This window comes from Staurois parvus, unplaced genomic scaffold, assembly GCF_062004578.1.
Source record: "Staurois parvus isolate SC_StPar_1 unplaced genomic scaffold, SC_StPar_1.0 ptg000392l, whole genome shotgun sequence".
Classification (NCBI taxonomy): domain Eukaryota; kingdom Metazoa; phylum Chordata; class Amphibia; order Anura; family Ranidae; genus Staurois; species Staurois parvus.
In genome coordinates, this window is record NW_028318188.1 from 3,496,981 (window position 1) to 3,518,395 (window position 21,415).

Genomic DNA, 21,415 nt, shown 5'->3' on the forward strand with positions numbered 1-21,415 from the left:
GCAGTTGGGACTTGGTCATTAACTTGGGGGCCGCCTAGCACCCATCCCCAAACTGGATGATTGGTTATTTGTTCTCAGGTGACACCCCTTTAATATCATAGAACAAGACTGACAGGCCTGGAGAGGAGAGCTCTTGTTTAACATCAATCAAAAAACATCTAATGGACTTGAGAGTGAAGGCAACCTTTTTGCTCGGACAATTGGACTCTGTTAAACCAAGGACATTGCAAATATTCTGCGTTCTTAATTCCTTTCTTTTATTTCTCTGTTGCTTTTTTGTTCTCTTTATGTCTTTCTAACATCTTTTTCTGTAAATATTTTAATTGCACCATTTTGACCTTTTTAGTAATAAATCCTATTTTGAAAAGTGTTGAAACTGTTTCTAAAGCTTTTAATGCAAACTAAAGAATCCCTGTGTCTTGAAGAGTGCTACTGTATGTAATAATTCTCTGAACATAGTTGTCTGTGATGACAGTATGTGTTACGCTTATGCTAAAATCATAGTGTGATTGCTAGGATTTGTGAATTTCCTCCTCTGTAAAAAAGTGGTGGTGGCAGTGTGAAGGGTTAATTGCGTAATTAACCTAATCCAGTAACAATCGCTCTTAGGCTGCTGGTACATAGATTGTGGTCCCGCGAGCTGGAAAATCTTTGTGCAGGGCGCATCTGAGAGTGGCCTTGTTAAGCATGTGACAGCGCGGTGCGAGATCGGCTGGTCTTTCGGTCACAAGATGGTGAGAAGGACAGGGGTCGAGCACGGCGTTCTGTCACAGGGGGAATCAGGACTGGGTACAAGAACAAGGTGAGTAGCAACAAGAGAACAGAATGCAAAGATCGTTCAAGAGCAAGATGGCTCTGGCAGCAAGCAAGGCAATCAAAACACTGACGCAAGGAGTAATAGCAGAGGTGGAACCTAAATACCCTCCCAACAGGTGTGGCCAGGTGGAGCTGATTGCAGGAAACTGTTGGCTGCTCGGAGACCCAAATGTCTGTGCTCATTGTAAAGGGCCATCAACACTATTTGTCTATGCTTCTCTGGGAGTGAAAACTGCCATGTTTCTTCCAGACCGGCTGATGGACCTCTCCTGTTGCAGTCGGTCCAACTCTTTACAAATCACCTTGGAATTTGTAATTGAACTACCTGCCAGCAATTTGGTGTTTTGCTGAGTCAGAGACCGAACTGCCTGGCAGCAATTTGGGGTTTAGCTGAGTCACACCAGGATTCCCAAAGCTCAGGGTCAGAAATTACCGAATAAAGATAGTGACCCAATTATGAATAATGCTGACTCACATAGATATATATATGTGGTATCCTCAGGACCCTAATCATAAATGGGAAAATAAAGAAAAAAGACCAGAGGGTAAGGGACCCAGAGGCCAAAAGGGGGTCCAAATGAGGACAAACTGTAGCCTTGAAAACCAAATAATAAACAAAAATAATTTAATTTGCAGTAAAAAAAGTACAAATATCACAAAGACATATATGGCATGATAAGCCAAAATATACAAAAAAGTACACAAAAAATTACCTCACCGCCACCCAGGGGGAAAGGAAGTCAAAAGCAGAATGGCAAGATCAACCTGGACAACACTAGACATGCAAAAAGTCCCATAAAGATGTGATGAATAGTAGACCTGTGATGAATAGTATAGTCTCAAAATTTGAACAAGACAGTGAAGATGACAAGCAGGTGATGATATAGATAGCTCAAGAAGGTTTGGTGAGTACCAAGGATAGGATTCATGTATAAATCACATAACCATATAAACATACATGAGAAGTGCATAATAATCAATATTGATAAACATGATCCTTGATGCAACCATCAAAAATAATTGATATAATCCCTAGTATCAGGGTAAAGAGCTGAAGGTTATTCCTCAGGTATCAGGTAAAGTGTGAAAGTATTATAGATCTCTCATCAAAAATATGCGGTTAGGCTTGTGGTGCAAAATTATGTAGAATACATCTCCTCAATATTGCAAGAGTGGTTTGATGATGGAAGGGAAATGGCAACATATGACATAATATGCCCAATTTCCCAAAGGTCATTTAGACAGTCAATGATTATCATGTAGACATGTATCATACAGATGGCATAATAGCTTGGTGGAGCCCATAATATGCATAATATATAGATGCCTTGGATACTTGAAACACGAGGGGTTGTCAGGTGAAAACCCAGTTCAGTAAAAGTCCACAAAAAATGATGCACTTCTCGTGTATGTTTATATGGTTATGTGATTTATACATGAATCCTATCCTTGGTACTCACCATACCTTCTTCAGCTATCTATATCATCACCTGCTTGTCATCTTCACTGTTTTGTTCAAATTTTGAGACTATACTATTCATCACAGGTCTACTATTCATCACATCTTTATGGGACTTTTTGCATGTCTAGTATTGTCCAGGTTGATCTTGCCATTCTGCTTTTGACTTCCTTTCCCCCTGGGTGGTGGTGAGGTAATTTTTTGTATATTTTGGCTTATCATGCCATATATGTCTTTGTGATATTTGTACTTTTTTACTGCAAATTAAATTATTTTTGTTTATTATTTGGTTTTCAATGCTGCAGTTTGTCCTCATTTGGCCCCTCTTTTTGACCTCTGGGTCCTTTACCCTCTGGTCTTTTTTCTTTATTTTCCCGGTCTCCTAGATAAAGCATTGCAATCTTGGTTTCTTACCCCCGGTTAATATTTCAGATTGAAGTGAAATCCAGATAAGGCGGCTAACCACCGATGTCTGGTATCATCCAGCTTGGCTGTGGTTAGGAGGTAGGTCCTTTTCAAGGCCAAGAACTCCAAATTGGGAACTGGATAATTCTTTTCAGGTGGGGTGAGACTTCTGCTTACATAAGCTACAGGATGCAACTTCCCATCCTGTCTCTGATATAAAACCCCTCCCAGTCTCTCTCGACTGGGATCCACATGGAGCTTGTAGGGTTTAGCAGGATCAGCATAGGTCAGTACGGGAGCCTCCGTGAGGTTTTTCTTCCTCATTAATTAATTTTGAATGGATTCTTGTGATTTCCTGACTCCTCTCTCCTTTTGGCTTTACCTTATTTTCTCCACCCTCACTAGGATCCCTCTGAAGTAACTCATTGAGTGGTTGAGCAATATTTGCAAAGTTTACTACAAATCTTCAGTACAATGAGCAAAACCCCAGGAATCTCAACTCAGTGACTATTCTTGGCCTGGGTCACGAGGTTACTGCCTCTAGTTTCTTGGGATCTGTGGCAATCTCTTCGGCTAAGACCACATGACCCAGATAGGTGATAAAGGTTTACAGAATTAACATTTCTCTAATAACAATTTCAGCCCTTCATGCAGCCTCTGGAAAACCTAGAGTTTCCCCTCATGCTCTTCCAAGGTTTTCCCCAAGACTGTAATGTCATCAAGGTACACCAGGACCTCTATTAAATTCATGTCTCTAACTGTGCATCCCATGAAACTCTGAAAAGTGTCAGGAGCTCCCGATAACCGTTGGGGCATTCTGTTGCATGTGAAGAAACCCAGCAGGTAAATGAACGCTGTATATTCCCGATCTTCAGGATGTATTGGGATTCGGTAGTATTCACTCCTCGACTCCAGGACACTGAACCACCTTGCCCCGGGTAAGCAATGAAGTGCATCCTCAATACAAGGAGTCATGTATTGGTCAAGTATGGTTCTTCAGTTCAAGGTCCTGTAGTCAATACACATCCTCTGCGGACATTATACTATTGGGGATATTATACTATTGGGACCCATTCTTCTTTCCAACTTCTATTATAGGGGAAGTGTAAGGGCTTCCGGACTCCTGGATGATTTCTGATCTCTTCAATTCAGCAAGCTTTTCTCTAAGGTCTTTCAAACGGCTCACCCTGTCCCTAAAGGGCTTATTTTCTTGCAGTTGGATCCTATGTTGAGTATTCTTGGTGCATCCCACATCAAAGCTCTTGGAGAACATCTTCTCCCACCTTGACAGATGATCGCTGGCTCTCCTCTCTCACTTTGGCAGTAAGGTGAAGTGTTGGGGCCCAAGTTCATTCCCTGGCTGGCAGTCTGAATCTTGCCCCCCCAAAGCAGCTAGAGTCACTGGAGTAGCCAAACTTACTCACCTAATCTCCATCTGAGGTTTCAATGTGATGGGGACATTGGTAGTATTTCCCTCGCTTTGGGACAAAGCCCTGGTGGGCACTACCTCCTGAATCAGCTCAACTTCTGTTTTCTCTCCTTGAGAATTGGCTGAGACCAAGCCAACTTAACTGTGGCCTTCATGCGAGCTATTTCTCCTGCTTGCAACACCCTTTCCTGGTGTCCAGCCTCCACAATCTTCCTACCCCTTCCTTGAGGACTCCTTGTTCTCAAACTACACACTGGAAGGCTTGGTGTAGTCGAGGATGTATTCCCTTTAACATGGGGCCTTCTTTTTTCACCAATGGGGTGAGTAATTATCTCACTATATGAGTATTTGTCCTGAGTAATAAGGAGTTTTGCCTTATTCCTGGTGGCTGGGGACATACTATTGCTAATGCATCGAATGTCTCCGTCTTTCCCGACACTGAAGGGCCAAATGTTATCTTTCTTAGGATATATCCTTCATATGGGAATTTCTGAGAGTCAATTCCCCAAATCTCCAGTTCTTCCAGTTTGCATAGAGGAATATGTTTCAAATATTTGTTATAAAAGTGTATACAGCAATGTCACTTGTGCCTCAGTGTCCAGCAAGGCTTTGGTGTAAACAACCTCCACCTGAACTGAAACTATAGGAGATGACCCTACAAGCTTCTTAGGCACCTACCTTATCCTGGACTTATTTGTTTGAGTCTTTGTTCTGCCTAGTATTTGCTGAGAGGACCTGACTGCTCCTTTGGCGGGAGGTGGTACATTGACTTTCCATGCCCTTCCCCTCCACTCTGGTGGCTCACATTTGGACATCTGTAGTGAGTCAGAGGAACTCTCAGGGTGCTTCTTTCTACATCCCTTCTTAGGCTTCAATCTCTTTTGACCTTTGGAGCTCTTCCCTCTTCTTAGGCCCTCAGGTGGCTCCTTCACTAAGGTCCATTTAAGTTTCCCAAGTGTCCCCTGTTGTTGCCTTGACTCTGCAAGCCTCTCAGCCCTTCTGACACTCTAGGTCCAGACCTATTAAGTGCAGACAATGGCACTCCTTTAACTGATTAAAAGGACACAATTCAGTTTTACCATAGCAAATACTGTATTTAAAGAAGTTGAATAAAGGATTCAAAGTGGCAGATGAATAATTCACAGATCAGCCTTAAAGAATCACTTCAGTGTGACACCAACTGGTTAAGTAGCACCAAACTAATAATAACTGTACAATTATGTGGTTATAAATCTGAATGTATATCTGAATGTAGATGGAAAGATATATAGACTTATAAATGAACCAGTGCTCCTAAATAGAGCAGTCAAATGCAACACTGGTTTAAAGGGGAGAGACTTAGAAACAGGTCAACTCCCTCTGGACAACTTGGCCACTGAGCAATACTCCTGCTTTATACCAGTGAAAAAAAACTAATAATATAAAGACAATTCAGGTTTTAGGTGCAAGGTAGTATCTTCACTAGCACATTGTGGCCTGTGAGTAATAGTATATTTTAGTATCCAATAGGTTAATAGCTGAGCAGGGTTCCTTTAACCACCTCCCGCCCGTCATATAGTAATAAGGTGGTTCTCTCATTCTGGGACCTATGCTGATCGCATGCGCGGCTCAGGGAGTGCGCGGCGATCGGCTGTGCGCTGTGTCCCTCAGACACAGAGGATCACCGATCACAGAAAGAGCCGAAGATGTCGGCTCGGTCATATGATCAGCTGTGTCCAATCACAGCTGATCACATGTAAACAGGGAAATGCCGGTTATCGGCATTTCTCTCCTCTCGAGCTGTCACGCTGACAGCTTGTGAGGAGAGGAGAGCCGGTAATCGACTTTCCGTGGAGGGGACATGTACACTGAACATCAGGGCACTGATGATCAGTGTGCCCTGATGATCAGTGTAGCCCCAGCAGCACCACCTGTCAGTGTCTATCAATGCCTTGTGTCAGTGTTCATCAGTGTCTCGTGCCAGTGCCCATCAGTGCCACATATCTGTGCCTACCAGTGCACATCAATGCCACATATCAGTGCCCATCTGAGCTGCCTTTCAGTGTCATCCATCAGTGCCAGTCAGTGCCACCTATCAATGCAAATCAGTGCCACCTATCAGTGCTGCCAATCAATGCCACCTATCAGTGCTGCCAATCAGTGCTGCCTATCAGTGCCAGTCAGTGCTGCCTATCAGTGCCATATATCAGTGCTGCCTTTCAGTGCCCATCAGTGATGCCTGTCAATGCCCATCAGTGCCACCTACCAGTGCCTCATCAGTGCCACCTATCAGTGTCCATCAATGCAGCCTATCAGTGCCCACCACTGCAGCCTCATTAGCGCATATCAGTGAAGGAGAAAAATCACTTATTTACAAAATTTTATAACAAAAACTAAGAAAAAACGTTTTTTTTTCAAAATTTTCTGTGGTTTTTGGTTTGTTTAAGAAAAAAAAAAACCCAGAGGTGATTAAATACCACCAAAATAAAGCTCTATCTGTCACAAAAAAATGATAAAAATTTCATATGGGTACAGTGTTGCATGACCGTGCATTTTTCATTCAAAGTACGACAGCGCTGAAAGCTGGAAATTGGCCTGGGCAGGAAGGGGGTATAAGTGCCCTGTAGGCTAGCGGTTAAAGTGCCCACAGTGTCTCTAACCAGTGGAGTGACAGTAGAGAAAGATATGGGCATCTGCCCACTCACCAATCCTGACCTGAAGGCAGCCTCCATGGGAACAGGATATGCTGTATAAGTGCTAAAGACTCACTGAGATGAGGAGCAGATGACTGGCCAGCCACAAGGTGAAGTCAGCGATCAGCTTCAGAGTGTGGTGTGCTGGTCTCAGGCTGAAGAATGACTTTTACACTCAGCCCCATAGACTGAGCCCCAGCAATGAGGATCTGCCATCTGGAATGTGGCTGCAACCAGCTAGGCCACAGCAGCGTACCATCACTGTGTGCAGAATGACAGCCTACTGTTCTGTAAGAAGTCCTGGGCCAAGAGAGTGAGTCCGCAAATATTGAAAACATATAAAGGCTTTTCCATGAGTCTCTCTGCGGTTCAGTCAGTTGGGATATTTAGTTCAGGAGATGCTTAATAATCTAATGTCAGATGATGGCGAGACTACGTGTCCCAAGAGCTGAGCTTCTTGGGTGGTAGCTTTCTCTCTCCACTAACAGGAAATGAGGTAAGGTCTGAATACTGGACACTAGATGGAGAATACTTAATTAGCAGTATGGGAAGAATTAAGACCTTTTGATACCAAAGAATGGGAAGTGGCATAAAGCTGGCCATACACTGATAGTTTTTTTTTAGGGGGGTTGACAAATCCTCTAATGTGGCTATTGTATTTTGACACCAACAGAGCTCTACAGTGGCTGCATCTAATTGGATGGATTATTCTTCAATTATTATTATTATTATTATTATACAGTATTTATAAAGCGCCAATAGTTCGCTCAGCGCTGTACATTACAAAGGGGGACAGAACATGTGACAGAACAATATCAATACATTGCAAAACATGAGGGGATCGAGGGCCCTGCTCTTTCGAGCTTACAATCTAGGAGGGAGGGGGTGGTGGCACAGGAGGAGATAGCTGTGGGGGATGGAGTGGTAGGAAGAGTGGAGGAGGTCGGCAAGTTAGCAGGGGGTGGGGTAGGCTTCCCTGAAGAGATGGGTTTTCAGGGTGCGCCTAAAGGAGAGGAGAGTAGGTGATAATCTGATGGGTTGGGGCAGGGAGTTCCAGAGGATGGGTGACACCCTGGAGAAGTCCTGGAGGTGGGTATGGGAGGAGGAGACCAGGGAACTAGAGAGAAGGAGGTCTTGTGAGGAGCGGAGTGTGCGTGCTGGGCGGTACTTGGATATTAGGTCAGTGATGTAGTTCGGGGCAGTATGGTGGACAGCTTTGTACGTCAGCGTTAGGATTTTGAATTTGATCCGTTGCGCAATCGGAAGCCAGTGGAGGGATTGGCAGAGGGGGGTGGCGGAGACAGAGCGGTTGGAAAGGTGAATGAGTCTGGCAGCCGTATTCAGGATGGACTGAAGCGGGGATAGCCAGCGGCGAGGCAGGCCAGTGAGGAGGGAGTTGCAGTAGTCGAGTCGTGATATGATGAGGGAGTGGATGAGCTGTTTAGTGGTTTCTGGGGTTAGGAACGTGCGGATTTTGGCGATGTTGCGGAGGTGGAGTCTGCACGAGTTTGTTAAAGATTGGACTTGGGGCTGGAAGGATAGGTTGGAGTCCAGAATGACACCCAGTACTCTGGCCTGCAGGGCGGGTTTGATGGTAGCGTTGTTGGATGTGACGGAGAAATCAATGGGGGGTGGTGTCCGGGCTGGGGGGAAGACAAGAAACTCGGTTTTGGAGAGGTTCAATTTAAGGAAGTGGAGCGACATCCAGTCTGGTATGTCGCTCAGAAGGTGTGTGATTCGGGCTGAGACCAAGGGGGTGAGGTGGGGGGTTGAGAGATAGATTTGTGTGTCGTCGGCATAGAGGTGGTAGTTGAAGCCGTGAGAGTGTATGAGTTGGCCAAGGGAGGAGGTATAGATGGAGAAGAGAAGGGGCCCGAGGACAGAGCCTTGAGGGACCCCAACAGAGAGGGGGAGTGAGGGGGAGGTGGTAGCATTATAGGTAACGCTGAAGGAGCGTTGTGACAGGTAGGATGAGAGCCAGGAGAAAGCAGAATCTCTGAGGCCGAGGGAGTGTAGTTTTTTGAGGAGGAGGGGGTGGTCGACTGTGTCGAAGGCCGCAGAGAGGTCAAGGAGTAGGAGCACTGAATAGTGGCCATTAGCTTTGGCGGTTAGCAGGTCGTTGGAGAGTTTGAGTAAGGCAGTTTCGGTGGAGTGTAGGGGACGGAAGCCGGACTGTAGGGGATCGAGGAGGTTGTTGTCGTTGAGGTGAGAGCATAGGCGGGTGTAGACTAGGCGCTCGAGGAGTTTAGATGTAAATGGGAGCAGGGAGATGGGTCTGAGGTTGTTCGGGTCATTGGGGTCCAGGGAGGGCTTTTTAAGTATGGGGGTGATGTGTGCATGTTTCAGAGGGGAGGGGAAAGTGCCTGAGGAGAGGGAGAGATTGAAGATGTGGGTGAGGGAGCGTAGGATGGAGGAGGAGGAAGGTCGTAGGAGTTGTGAGGGGATAGGGTCGAGGGGGCAGGTGGTGAGGCGGGCATCAGAGAGGATCTTGGAGACTTCCTCGATGGTAGTAAGGTCAAAGGTGCGGAGTGTGGGGGGAGCTGCAGTATGAGGAATGTAGGGTGGGGTGGAAGAGGAGGTCAGAGCAGTGGTGAGGCCGTGGGAGAGGGGTGATGAGGGGGTAGCTGAGTGAGGGTGAAGGGGGTTGGAGAGAGTTTGAGCAGCGACGAAGTCCCTGCGGGTTATGTCGAGGGGGAGGGGGGATAAGGGGGTAGCTGTGTGAGAGGGGACGGGTTGAGAGGGCGTGTGAGTTGCGGCAATGTCCTTGCGAATTGTGTCAATCTTGTTTTTGAAGTGATTGGCAATCTCAAGGGCAGTGAGTGAGGTGCTGGGTGGAGGTGGGGGTGGAGAGAGTAGAGAGTTGAAGGCAGAGAAGAGTCGGCGAGGATTGGAGGAGAGGGCCTTGATGACGGTCAAGAAGTAGGCCTGTTTGGCAGCATGGAGGGAGGAGGTGTAGGTGCGGAAGGCAGATTTATAGCGGGTGAAGGCTTGTTGGGATTTGGTTTTGCGCCATAGTCGCTCCAGGGCACGACTTTGTCGTTTGAGGGTTTTGGTGTGATCAGTCTGCCAGGGCTGGAGCGGTCGGGGTCTGATGTTGCGTGTGGTTAAAGGCGCTAGTGAGTCAAGGGCTGTTGAGAGCGCATTGTTGTAGGCGGTCAAAGCCAAGTCGGGGCAGGACAGGGGGAGGATGCGGTCGTGGAGTTGGTCAGCTGCAGAGTGGAGGGAGGCAGGGTTAAGGTTGCGGAGGTTACGGCTGGTAGTAGTGTGACATTTGGAGGGGTAGGCGTTGGAGGATGAGGAGATAGAGAAGGTGATCAGGTTGTGGTCAGAGAGAGGGAAGGGGGTGTTAGTGAGGTTGTGGGGAGCGCAGCGGTTGGAGAAGACAAGGTCCAGGATATTTCCGTCAGAGTGGGTGGTGGATTGTATGCACTGTGCAAGTGCAAAGGAGGAGGTTAGGTGGAGGAGACGGGCTGTGTCTGGGTTGTCGAGGTTGACAGGAATGTTGAAATCCCCAAGGATGATGGTGGGTAGCTCAGAGGAGAGGAAGAAGGGTAGCCAGGAGGAGAAGTCATCCAGGAAGCGGGGTATAGATCCAGGAGGCCGGTATATCACATTCAATCAAGGGATATCAGGCATAAATTGTCTGCCACTAATTTGTACACTGTATGGTTAGGTTTAGAGTTTTCTTAAATATTTAGGCAAAATAACCCACCTTTATATGCTGCACATAACATATATTTGTTAGTCTTTGCTATATTATACACCCCCCTATTCCCCAGTGCCCTGAATAAAATACTGTGCCTTTTTCAAACCTGGGACAGCCCCATTGTTCAGAGTTGTTGGAAGTTGTTGTCCAGTTTCTGCATAAGGGTATAGGAACCCTTGCTGCATTAGAACACAAGAAATGTTTACTGGTCATCTTGTTGCACACTGCAATAAATGCACAATAATCTTACTTCTTTTGGCTTGCTAAACACTGGCTAAGTAGTCTATCTCCAGCTAAAGAAAAGCAGATCACAACTAGAACACTACCCTATATGAAAATAGGAACTGTCCCTGTAAATTTCCACCGTAAATTACAGAAAATCCAGAGTAGATAGATAATCTGTCTTGTAGCTTTAACCCCTACAAAATTATAAAATTATATTTATTTCTTCCTTATAAAATAAAAGATCAGTATTCCTCCAGTAGGTTGGGCATTTACAGGCTTCTCATATGTTAAAATTTAATGTTACCTTAATCAATTGAGTCTTATAAGTTTGGTACCGTATACAAATAAATAGGAACCGTGAAACAAGATCATTTTCTTTCTTTCAATCAGGATGTTTCTTTGTTTTCATTAAAGAGCATTCATATTACCTTTTACATTAATAAATAGATAGGGATGTGCAGTATAGTTTTTTGTTTTAACATTTTTGTTTTTTTAAATTTCTTCTCTTTTTTTTAAAACAATATTATTGAATTTTATACACTTGGTACAAAAATATCTTGACATACAACTCTGTAAACCATTTTTTCATAAGAGTGGTGAGCACAGAAGTCAGTACAACTTCTGTAATGGAAACAAAAGGCAGTATCCAAATATACATCAATGTCACAACAAATCAGTACAACATAATCCGAATTCCAAAAATTTAGCAATTCCCTAGGAACGGAAGCTTGGTCATGAAGGCCTGAACAATAACATCTCTATCAAAAAGACAATGGAGAAAGAGTGCTGTCTGCTCTAGGAATCATAAGGAGGAGCATGGGTTCCATCTCGTGACTGGGGAGTAGAGAGCTGTGGGATGGGGCTACAAGAGGAGTTGGACAGCAGCAATACCCAACGTCTTAGTGAGTTGAGCTTTGAGATACCAAACTGAATATTAAAAAGGTTCCACATGAGTGGCTAGTTCCGCAGGAGTAAAGGAGTATTCCATGAAGTGCTGCCATCTAGAGATGAAGCACCGTGTAGACATAAAATTCCAAGTAATGTTGTCCAGCTTCTCCATACTAAATAGGGCAGTTAGTGCCTGTATTACCGTCTTAAGCTGTGGAGGGTTGGGTTGTATCCAAGCTTGCATGAGTGCTCTGTGAGCTGCCAATAAACATATATGGATCCACTGAGGACGAGCATTAAGACTTGCTGACATTGCGGGATCTTAATTATTGAAGAGACAAAACACAGGGTCTTTGGGGAGAGAGATGTTGTACAGATGAATAATGTAATGAAGAACTTGAAGGTGGAAACTCGGGCACATTCCCAAAGGCAATGATACAAACTAGGTCGAGTGTGGTCGCACCAATGACACGTAGGGTGGGGAGTGACATCTGGATTCTCTGAGAAAGGATAGTAAGTTCTGTGAATGATTTTGAATTGAGTTTACCGCCATGTTTCGCAGAGGACAAGTGAAGAGATATTCCGGTATCCCGACGGTATTTTGTCTGGAGTTTCATCAGTAGACAGTATGGGAGTCCACGACTTAAAAGGAGTAAGATGGTATTTTGCAGACTGGTGTGAGATTAGATGACAGTAGATTGCTGAGATGGAATATTTATCCTGACGCAGTAGAGTTTCTATAAAGGAGCACTGGAAGGGATGCTATTTTGGAGTATAGCATGTTTGGAAGAAGGTTACCAGCTGATAGTAGTAAAAGATATGAGATCCTGGTAGGGAGAATTTGGCTGCTAGTACTGAAAAGGGCTGGAATGTATGTTTGGTATCATCAAAAATAGATATGACTTTAATTAAGTCTGCTAAGAGACCAGTGGGTAAAAGCTGTATGTTCTCGCACAGGAGGGAACATAGGGTTTCCAAGAATAGGCAGGTGGGAGGATATCCTTAGCAAGCAGTTTCCACATTTCCCTCCAGGCCAATACTGTGTTGCTAATCAGGAGATTCGATCGGAGAGATTGAGGTAAGGACTTGAGGTTAGAATGCAGAATTGCTGGAAGGTGTAGCGGTGGCACCAGGGCCTCCTCTAGGGAGTAGTTTGAATAACGTGATTTCCCAGTAATTCAATCAAGACTCTGACGAAGAAGGCAGGACAGGTTGCAAAATCTAATATTCGTCAGGCTTGCACCCCCCTTACTCTTTGGGAGACTAAGCTTTTGTAGTGCAATACATGGTTTTTTACGCTGCCACAGAAAGGTCTGTAGAGTCCTATGAATCTTCTGAACATCAGAATGTTTTAACAGAAGAGGGAGTGTTTGCAAAGGATAGAGCAATCTTGCAAACGAAACCATTTTGTAAAGATGACATCTCCCAAAGAGTGAAAGGGGAAGAGTCGTCCAAACTTCCAGTTCCTGTACAATCTTGTTGATTAAAGAAGGGTAATTTAGGTAATAAAGAGACTATGGTTCTCTGCCTATGCGGATGCCCAAATATGTAATGGATTGAGTAGCTATACCGAAGAGAGAGGAAGGAATCCAACGCTTTGATGTGGTAGCATTCAAAGGGAGTACTTCGCTCTTATCAAAATTGCTTAGGCCTGAGCATTTATGGAAGGTTGCAAACAGGTCCTGAAGTAGTAGGAAGTCTTTGGGTGGATCTGAGGAGAACTGTAATATATCATCCGCAAAGAGAGCTGAGCGGACAGTAAGATCGCCAATCGTGACACTACTAACCTCCGATGCTGAATTGAGCAGTCTGGACAAAGGGTCAAGGGCGATGTTAAAGAGGAGGGGGTAGAGTGGGCAGCCCTGCCTGGTGCCTTTGGTCAAGGGAATGCTCGACGAAATAAAGTCAGGTGTGACTAATCTAGCTGTGGTGAGGAGTACATGTGTCGTAAAAAGTCCAAAATGGGGCCCATAAACCAAGGCTCCTCATAAGCATGAAGAGCCAGGCAAAACTTATGTTGTCGAAGACTTTTTCAGCATCTAAAGATGTAAGTGCTAGATCCATCTGTGGGTTTGTTTTAGCATGTTCCAGGGCTAATAGTACTTTGCAAATGTTGAGTGTTACCAAGCAACCCGGCACGAACCTGAATTGGGCCGAATGTAGTATGTCAGAAAGCAGTAGGGCCAAGCTGGATGCTACAAATTTGGAAAATATTTTGGTGTCTACATTGATTAAAGAGATAGGTTGGTACGATCCTGGGAGCAGTGGGTCTTTCCCCTTGTTTGCTATGAGCTTAATATGCGCCTGGGAGCCAGTCGGAAGATATGGGCCAACATCCCACATTGCCTTATAGACATGATACAGAGTGTCTGGGATGAATTCCAAAGTCAATTTATAGAATTTCGCACTAAGACCGTCAGGTCAAGGAGCTTTAGCTGAGGGTAGGAGTTTGATAGTGGCACAAATGTTGTCTCGTGTAATGGGAGCATTTAAGGCGCTTAGCTGGGATTCAGAAAGTTTGGGGAATTTATAGAGGCTAGAAAGTCCTCAGCAGCTCTAGAGTTAATCGGGTCCTCTGAATACAAGGAAGTGTAATGGGATGTCAGAAGGTCATTAATATCAGATGACAGCATTAAGACATTGCCCATGGGTGACCGGAGCGCAGAGATATAAGTGGGAGTATGAGGGCCCGTACTAAGCCGTGCCAACAGTTTTCTCGCCTTATTGCCATTTATATAAAATTATATGGTGGAAAAGGCCGATTTGGCTGCTTCCTGGTGTACAGCCCAATAATCAAAGGCTCATGTGGCAGATTGCCAATTCAGCCTATTCTCGTGCGTGCGATTGAGGGAAAGCGCAATATGTGCCTGACAAAGAGATTCGCTTGCCTGTTGGTAAAGCAGTTGGGACCTTTTCTTAAATTGCGTGATATAGGAGATTATGTGCCCTCTAAGGAACAGCTTCCCAGAATAGGTTAGGATTGGTTAAATGTGCTCTGTTTGTTTCCCCAATTTCTTGCCACGCCGCAAATAGATGATACTTGAAGTCTTCATTATTGGCTAAAGAAGCGGGGAAGTGCCAAGAGCTAGGGGATTTTGGAGTTTTCAACCCAGACAGCTGTAATAGGATGGGATAATGGTTGGAAATGGCCATATCGGAAATGGTCATTCTATGTAGCATGGACAAGAGAGGCTGTGAGCAAAAAAGATATTTAATGCAAGAAAAGGAGTCATGAGGGGATGAGTCATGGGGGTGTTCCCGATCTGTTGAGTATTGGAGACGTCATATGTCATGCAGATTAAGCATATCGATAAATTGTGCTAACACAGTAGAGGGAGAACCCTGAGGCATTTGTCCAGAACGTTGTGTGTGATGATCTCTGTTTCAGTCAATATCACTGTGCATAACTGCATTGAAGTCCCCACCTAGGACAGGGCTCCAGAATTTGTAAGGCCCATGAAATCAAACCCTGGTAAAAGTTTTGTCCTGGAGAATTGGGAGTGTATAGAGTGGAGATAGCAATGTCACGAAATGCGATAGTAATATGGACAGTAAGTCTGTGACCCTGAGAATCAAAAATTAATAGAGCGAACATTGTAACACAAATTTTTGTGGAACAGTATAGCTACCCCCGCCTTACGGCCCACAGCCGGAGAACCATACACCTGACCCACCCAAAGTCTTGAAAGACGGGAAAGAGAGATGTGTCTCCTGGAAAAGAGCCACATCTGCCCCAAAGCGTTTTAAATGGTGTAGTACTTGCATGCGCTTGTTCAGTGAGTGTAGCCCCTTAATATTTACCTTCAAGTGATCCCTGTCATCAGGTGGAGCCATGTCTGTCATAGCATGAACATTGGATAAGACCTACAATAAGGCAGAACCTTGCCAGGCATCACCTCAGCAAGTCCAGGTTGAACAGAACAATATTCAGTACCTAGGGAAATGCAACAGTGAAAGATCACAATGCAAAACAATAAAAGCAGAACTTTTCTAACAAATGGGGAGAAGCTCCCCAGGTAAATCGGGAACTTCACTTTTTTTCCGCATAGAGCAATCTAGCAAAGCTCCCGCACTCGACACTCCACTACTGTCTTGGACAACAACGTATACGGAGGGGGGGGGGGGCGTGGGGGTGGAGGAGAGAGGGGGAATGGCAGAAGGGGGAAAAAATAAAAAACCTGAGGGCCCTCTTTGCCTATCCAAGGAGACAGGTGAGTAGGGCAGACCGCCACTGGGGAGGCATGAAACAAGACAGAGAAGAACCAAACATTAGCCATTATAAGACAAATTGCATCAGTCCCTGAGAAGGCACATAAAATCAAGGAAAACCATTACATATCATCCAGTGAAACAGGTCAATGGGTAACGTAGCGGTCTTCGGCACAACCAAAGCACACCCATTTGTGTGGTGGCTTTTTGGAGACTCGGTTAATTCTGGAATTTCCCCTTGGAGGGGAGGAGGATGATGGTGCAAAAGAAGGACTTTGATCCATGGCTGCTTCAGGGATATTGTTGAGGTATTGCTCCGCTTCCAACAAGCGAGGTGAAGGATAGCCTTTCTCCATCCAGCAGCTGGATGTGAAAAACAGTGGGATAAGCCAGGGTGAATTTAAGCTGCCTGTGATAGAGAGTGGAGCAGATCACAGAGAAGGCCTTACAGTGTCTCATTACCTTCATCGAGTAGTCTGCGAACAAGAGCAATTGGTGCCCATCTACAGATAAAGCATGCGTGTTCTGGAACTTCTGAAGGATGGCCTGTTTGTCAGTGTAGTTCAGATATCGTACAATCACCAGCCTAGGTTTAGTGCGAGAATCGGACAGCTGACCAATACGGTGGGCTCTTTCAACCGTACAGGGGTGTCGCAGTCCTAGGTGCTCCGGAATGGATGTAGCACATATGTTGATCAGCATGGAGGGAGAATACATCTCGAGCAGGCCTATGATGTGCAAATTGTTCCGCCATGAGCGGTTTTCTAGACGGTACACCTTATTCTGAAGATCTCTTTGGACTGTGGTGAGTCAGGCTACTGCAGCAGAAACAGCCAATGAGTCATCTTCAACTGAGGAGATCCTATCTTCCATCTGTATAATGTACTGAGTCTGCGCGTGAAGATCTTTGTGTGGCTGTTCTAGCCCTTTAAGAACAGCACTGTTGTGAGAGTAGGCAGTAGGAATGCCATGACTGCATGGGTAATGCCCGCTAGTGAGGCAGGGTCCGGAGGCAGTGGCAGTGGGAATGATTGCAGTAGCTGCCATCTTAGCTGCAGCAGCTGCTGTGTCCCCCTGTGACAGGCAGGGGACAGAAGAGGAGCGGGCGTGGGACCACTCCACAAAGCGGTCCATGTGTTCCCCCAGAGCCGCGGGCTTAAATTTGTAAAGTGGCCTTTAGCCCAGGCCAAAATGATGTTATACGTCCCAGGAGTCTTCATGGAGGTTTTTTTCTTTCTACTGGAGAAGCGGGGAGGGGCTTGCAAAGCTAAGCACACCCTCCCACCTGCATGCCAGAGCTAAAGATAGATGAATTTCAGGAAGTAAATGCTACATGAATCATTATCTGTCTTTATTCAAGATGGCCACAGCTAGAAATACTAGGGGGGGGGGGGGGTTTAAAGTGATTTCTCAACAAAATTAGGCACAGAAACATGGATGAGTAAGTGAGTTTACTCTGAATATTAAAAATAAAGTAAATAGTGTTTTCAGGTTGTGGTACTCAGATAAAGTTTAGTTCCACTTTAACGGGAGTGCCTTTACTGGCCACAGATGCTCTCTCATATGGCAGAAGGATGACAGGTGGCCAGGGGTAGCCCTGAAGTCAGACCTTTAGTCAAGGAGGTTTGGGCTGTTCTATGCAATACTATTGCACAGAGCAGGTAAAGATAACATATTTGTATTTTAATTAAAAAATTGGCAATTACTTGAAAGTGGTTCTAAAGGCTCAAGTTTATGCATTCTATTCAACTAGAAATGTGTAACCGTGCCATTTCATGACCAAGATGACATATGTTCTGTGTATTTAACTAGTTGCCGACCGCAGATAGCCAAATGACAGCTGCACTGCGGGCGGCCAGTTCTGGGTGGACGTCATATGACGTCCTCCCAGAACGCGCTCTCCTGCGCGCCCCAGGGGGCGCGCACCCGGCGATCTCCGTGATCGCTGTGTCCTACGGACTCAGCTGATTACGTGATGTGGTAAAAGGCCAATCACAGTAGCCTTTTACCACGTGATCAGCCGTGTCCAATGACACGCTGATCACCGGGAAATTCAATTGCCGGTTCTCGGCTGCACTTTCCTCACGCTGTCAGATCATGAGGAAAGTACTGCCGAGAACCGGCAGTTGTCAGAGCAGGGATCAGCACCGATCATCAAGGCACTGATGATCGGTGCCCAGCAGTGCCACCCACAAGTTCTGCCCACCTGTGCCCAGCAGTGTGCCCACTAGCTCCGTCCACTTGTGCCCAGCAGTGCACCCACCTGTGCCACTCTGCAGTCACACACCTGTGCCCAGAAGTGCCACCTACCTGTGCCCAGCAGTGCCACCCACCTGTGCCCACCCACCTGTGCCCACCAGTGCCACCCACCTGTGCCCACCCACCAGTGCTGCCCACCAGTGCCACCCACCAGTGCAGCCCAGCAGTGCTGCCAGTCAGTGCCACCAGTCAGTGCCCAGCGGTTGTGCCAGTCAGTGCCGCCAGTCAGTGCCCAGCAGTGATGCCAGTCACTGCCGTCTATCAGTACCCATCATCAGTGTCACCTATCAGTGCTACATATTAGTGCCGCCTATCCGTGACACCTCATTAGTGCTGCCTATCAGTGCCGCCTATCCGTGCCACCTCATTAGTACTGCCTATTAGTGCCCTTTAGTGCTGCCTATCAGTGCTCATCAGTGCCACCTATCAGTGCCCATCAGTGCTGCCTCATCAACGCACATCAGTGAAGGAGAAAAATTACCTGTTTGAAAAATTTTATAATAGAAACAAAGAAACTTTTTTTTTTTTTTCAATTTTTTTGCACTTTTTTTGTTTATAGCACAAAAAGTAAAGTGCCCAGTGGCAATTAAATACCACCAAAAGAAAGCTCTATTTGTGAGAAAAAAATGATTAAAATTTCATATGGGTACAATGTTGCATGACCGCGCAATTGTCAATCAAAGTGCGGCAGCGCTGAAAGCTTAAAATTGGCCTGGTAAATAAGGGGGTATAAGTGCCCGGTAGGCAAGTGGTTAAAACTGAACAGTTTCTCTTACAGTTTGTAAGGTAGTAGTAGTTGTTTGTGCATGCTTGCCCTGTTGTAAAGATGGTGATGTTTTTGGTCCAGATCCTGCCTTGGCTAGGATTTACAGTGCTGCCCCATTACACCCCTTCCCTCACCACCATTTTACTTGTAGGAAATAGTTTGAGGAGACATACACTATATTGCCAAAAGCATTGTGACGCCTGTCTTTACAGACACATGAACTTTAATGGCATCTGAGTCATACACCATAGGATTCAATACTGAGTTGGCCCACCCTATGCAGCTATACCAGCTTCAACTCTTCTGGGAAGGCTGTCCACAAGGTTTAGGAGTGTGTCTATGGGAATGTTTGACATTCTTCCAGAAGCGCATTTGTGAGATCAGGCACAGATGTCGGATGAGAAAGCCTGGCTCTCTGCTCTAATTCATCCCAAAGGTGTTCTATCGGGTTGAGGTCAGGACTCTGTGCAAGCCAGTCAAGTTATTCCACCCCAAACTCGCTCATCTATGTCTTTATGGACCTTGCTTTTTGCACTGGTGCGCAGTCATGTTGGAACAGTAAGGGGCCATCCCCAAACTGTTCCCACAAAGTTGGGAGTATGAAATTGTCAAAAATGTCTTGGTATGCTGATGCCTTAATAGTTTCCTTCACTGGAACTAAGGGGCCAAGCCCAGCCCCTGAAAAACAACCCCACACCATAATCCCTCCTCCACCAAACTTTACACTTGGAACAATGCAGTCAGGCAAGTACAATTCTCCTGGCAACCACCAAACCCGGACATGCCCATCGGATTGCTAGACAGAGAAGCATGATTGGTCACTCCAGAGAATACGTTTCCACTGCTCTAGAGTCCAGTGGCGCAGTGCTTTATACCACTGCATCCAATGCTTTGCATTGCACTTGACGATGTAAGGCTTGGATGCAGCTGCTCGGTCATGGAAATCCATTCCGTGAAGCTCTCTACACACTGTTGTGCTAATCTGAAGGCCACACAAAGTTTGGAGGTCTTTAGCTTTTGACTCTGCAGACAGTTGGCGACCTCTGCCCATCGTGCGCTGCAGCATGCGCTGACCCTGCTCTGTCGTTTTATACAGTCTACCACTTCGTGGCTGAGTTGCTGTTTTTCCCAGTTGCTTTCACTTTGTTATAATACCACTAACAGTTGACTATGGAATATTTAGTACCAAGGAAATTTCATGGATGGACCTATTGCATAGGTGGCAACCTATCACGGTACCACGCTTGAATTCACTGGGCTCCTGGGAGAGACCCATTCTTTCACAAATGTTTGTAGATGCAGTCTGAATGCCTAGGTGCTTGATTTAATACACCTGTGGCCATGGAGGTGATTGGAACACCTGAATCCAATGATTTGGAGGGGTGTCCCAATACTTTTGGCAATATAGTGTACATCCCTCTTTCTTGCATTTGCTTTGCTGACAATACTATACCTGTTCTTTTATAGCAATAAATAGCAGGAAGAACAATCGTGTCCATGGCCATTTACTGATAAGATATGTTCTCTGCGACCATGAATGGCATATTGTCACGGCTTGCACATTTGAATCTTGCGCATTCACTGGTGTGGTAGGTTTTTCCTTTACAGTGTAATACTTTTAAATAAAAATAATAATTTTAATTTGCAGCTCTTTCAGATCTACACAATCCAATGAACACTGTACTGAAGGTGAAAGACATTTTACTTCTTGATAAAAGTGATTTTTTCCCAAGCCACGTTATGGATCATATCTGGGAAGAATTTCTGAAAAGTGATAACCTGGACCTCTGAGGAAAAACCAATGTAAATTATTTTAATGAATATTATTTCATCTTTTCCTTCTGAATATCTTGTTGGACATCTTTTTTTAGTTAAGTCTGGATTCCATGTGACATATTGCAGCCTCCTTCACATTTGTTTTTGGTATCAATGATGGCATAGGGTCGCAACAAAATACAGCTCTGGTCTTACTATGGAAAATGTTCACTTAAGGACATGGTAGTAGAAGTCCTGTTCAGAGATTCCTAATTTTAGATATTAATTAAAACATGCATTTGGCTACAGTTCTTTGTTAAAGTCACTTGGAAACTTTTCCACAGCATGTGAACTATAGCACTATAATTTGTCATTTGACTAAGCGCTGAAAAAATAATAAATACAATCAAAACAGAATTATATTTGTTTCTTGGAATTTGCTCTTTGTACATTTAACAGAAATGATATCATATTCAGCAGCAGGATAATTGCAATTAGGAGACAGCCCCACAGAAGTTTGGTAGGCCATAAAAGTGGGGGGGGGGGTACATGATGAGCAACAATAACTGGGTATGCTGTAGCATTTAAATGATGAGGATGGATCCAAAAATTGAAGTTGTGTATGCCAAGTTTCAACCTATCTATATGTACAATATGTCACAGCTTAAAGCAAGATCATCTACCACTGTAGCTAAATTGTCTTTTTTATTAGTAACAGGAGTCAAATGTGGCATGGTCTTCTGGTACTGAAGTTTGCTTTACATTCGGAGATGCTGTTCTGTTCACCACTGCTGTAATGAACAGTTTTTTCAATAGTTAAGGACTT

At 45.1% G+C, this 21,415-nt stretch overlaps 1 protein-coding gene across 1 annotated transcript in view; it reads left to right on the plus strand.

Moving 5' to 3' along the window:
- ANKRD31 (ankyrin repeat domain 31) overlaps positions 1–21,006 on the plus strand; it is a 196,709-nt gene extending 175,703 nt beyond the window's left edge. Inside the window, exon 16 of the mRNA XM_089686185.1 lies at positions 20,483–21,006. Coding sequence (XP_089542311.1) covers positions 20,483–20,625 — 143 coding nt within the window. The 3' untranslated portion in view covers positions 20,626–21,006. The remainder of the gene's footprint in view (positions 1–20,482) is intronic.
- Positions 21,007–21,415: the final 409 nt, after the last annotated feature.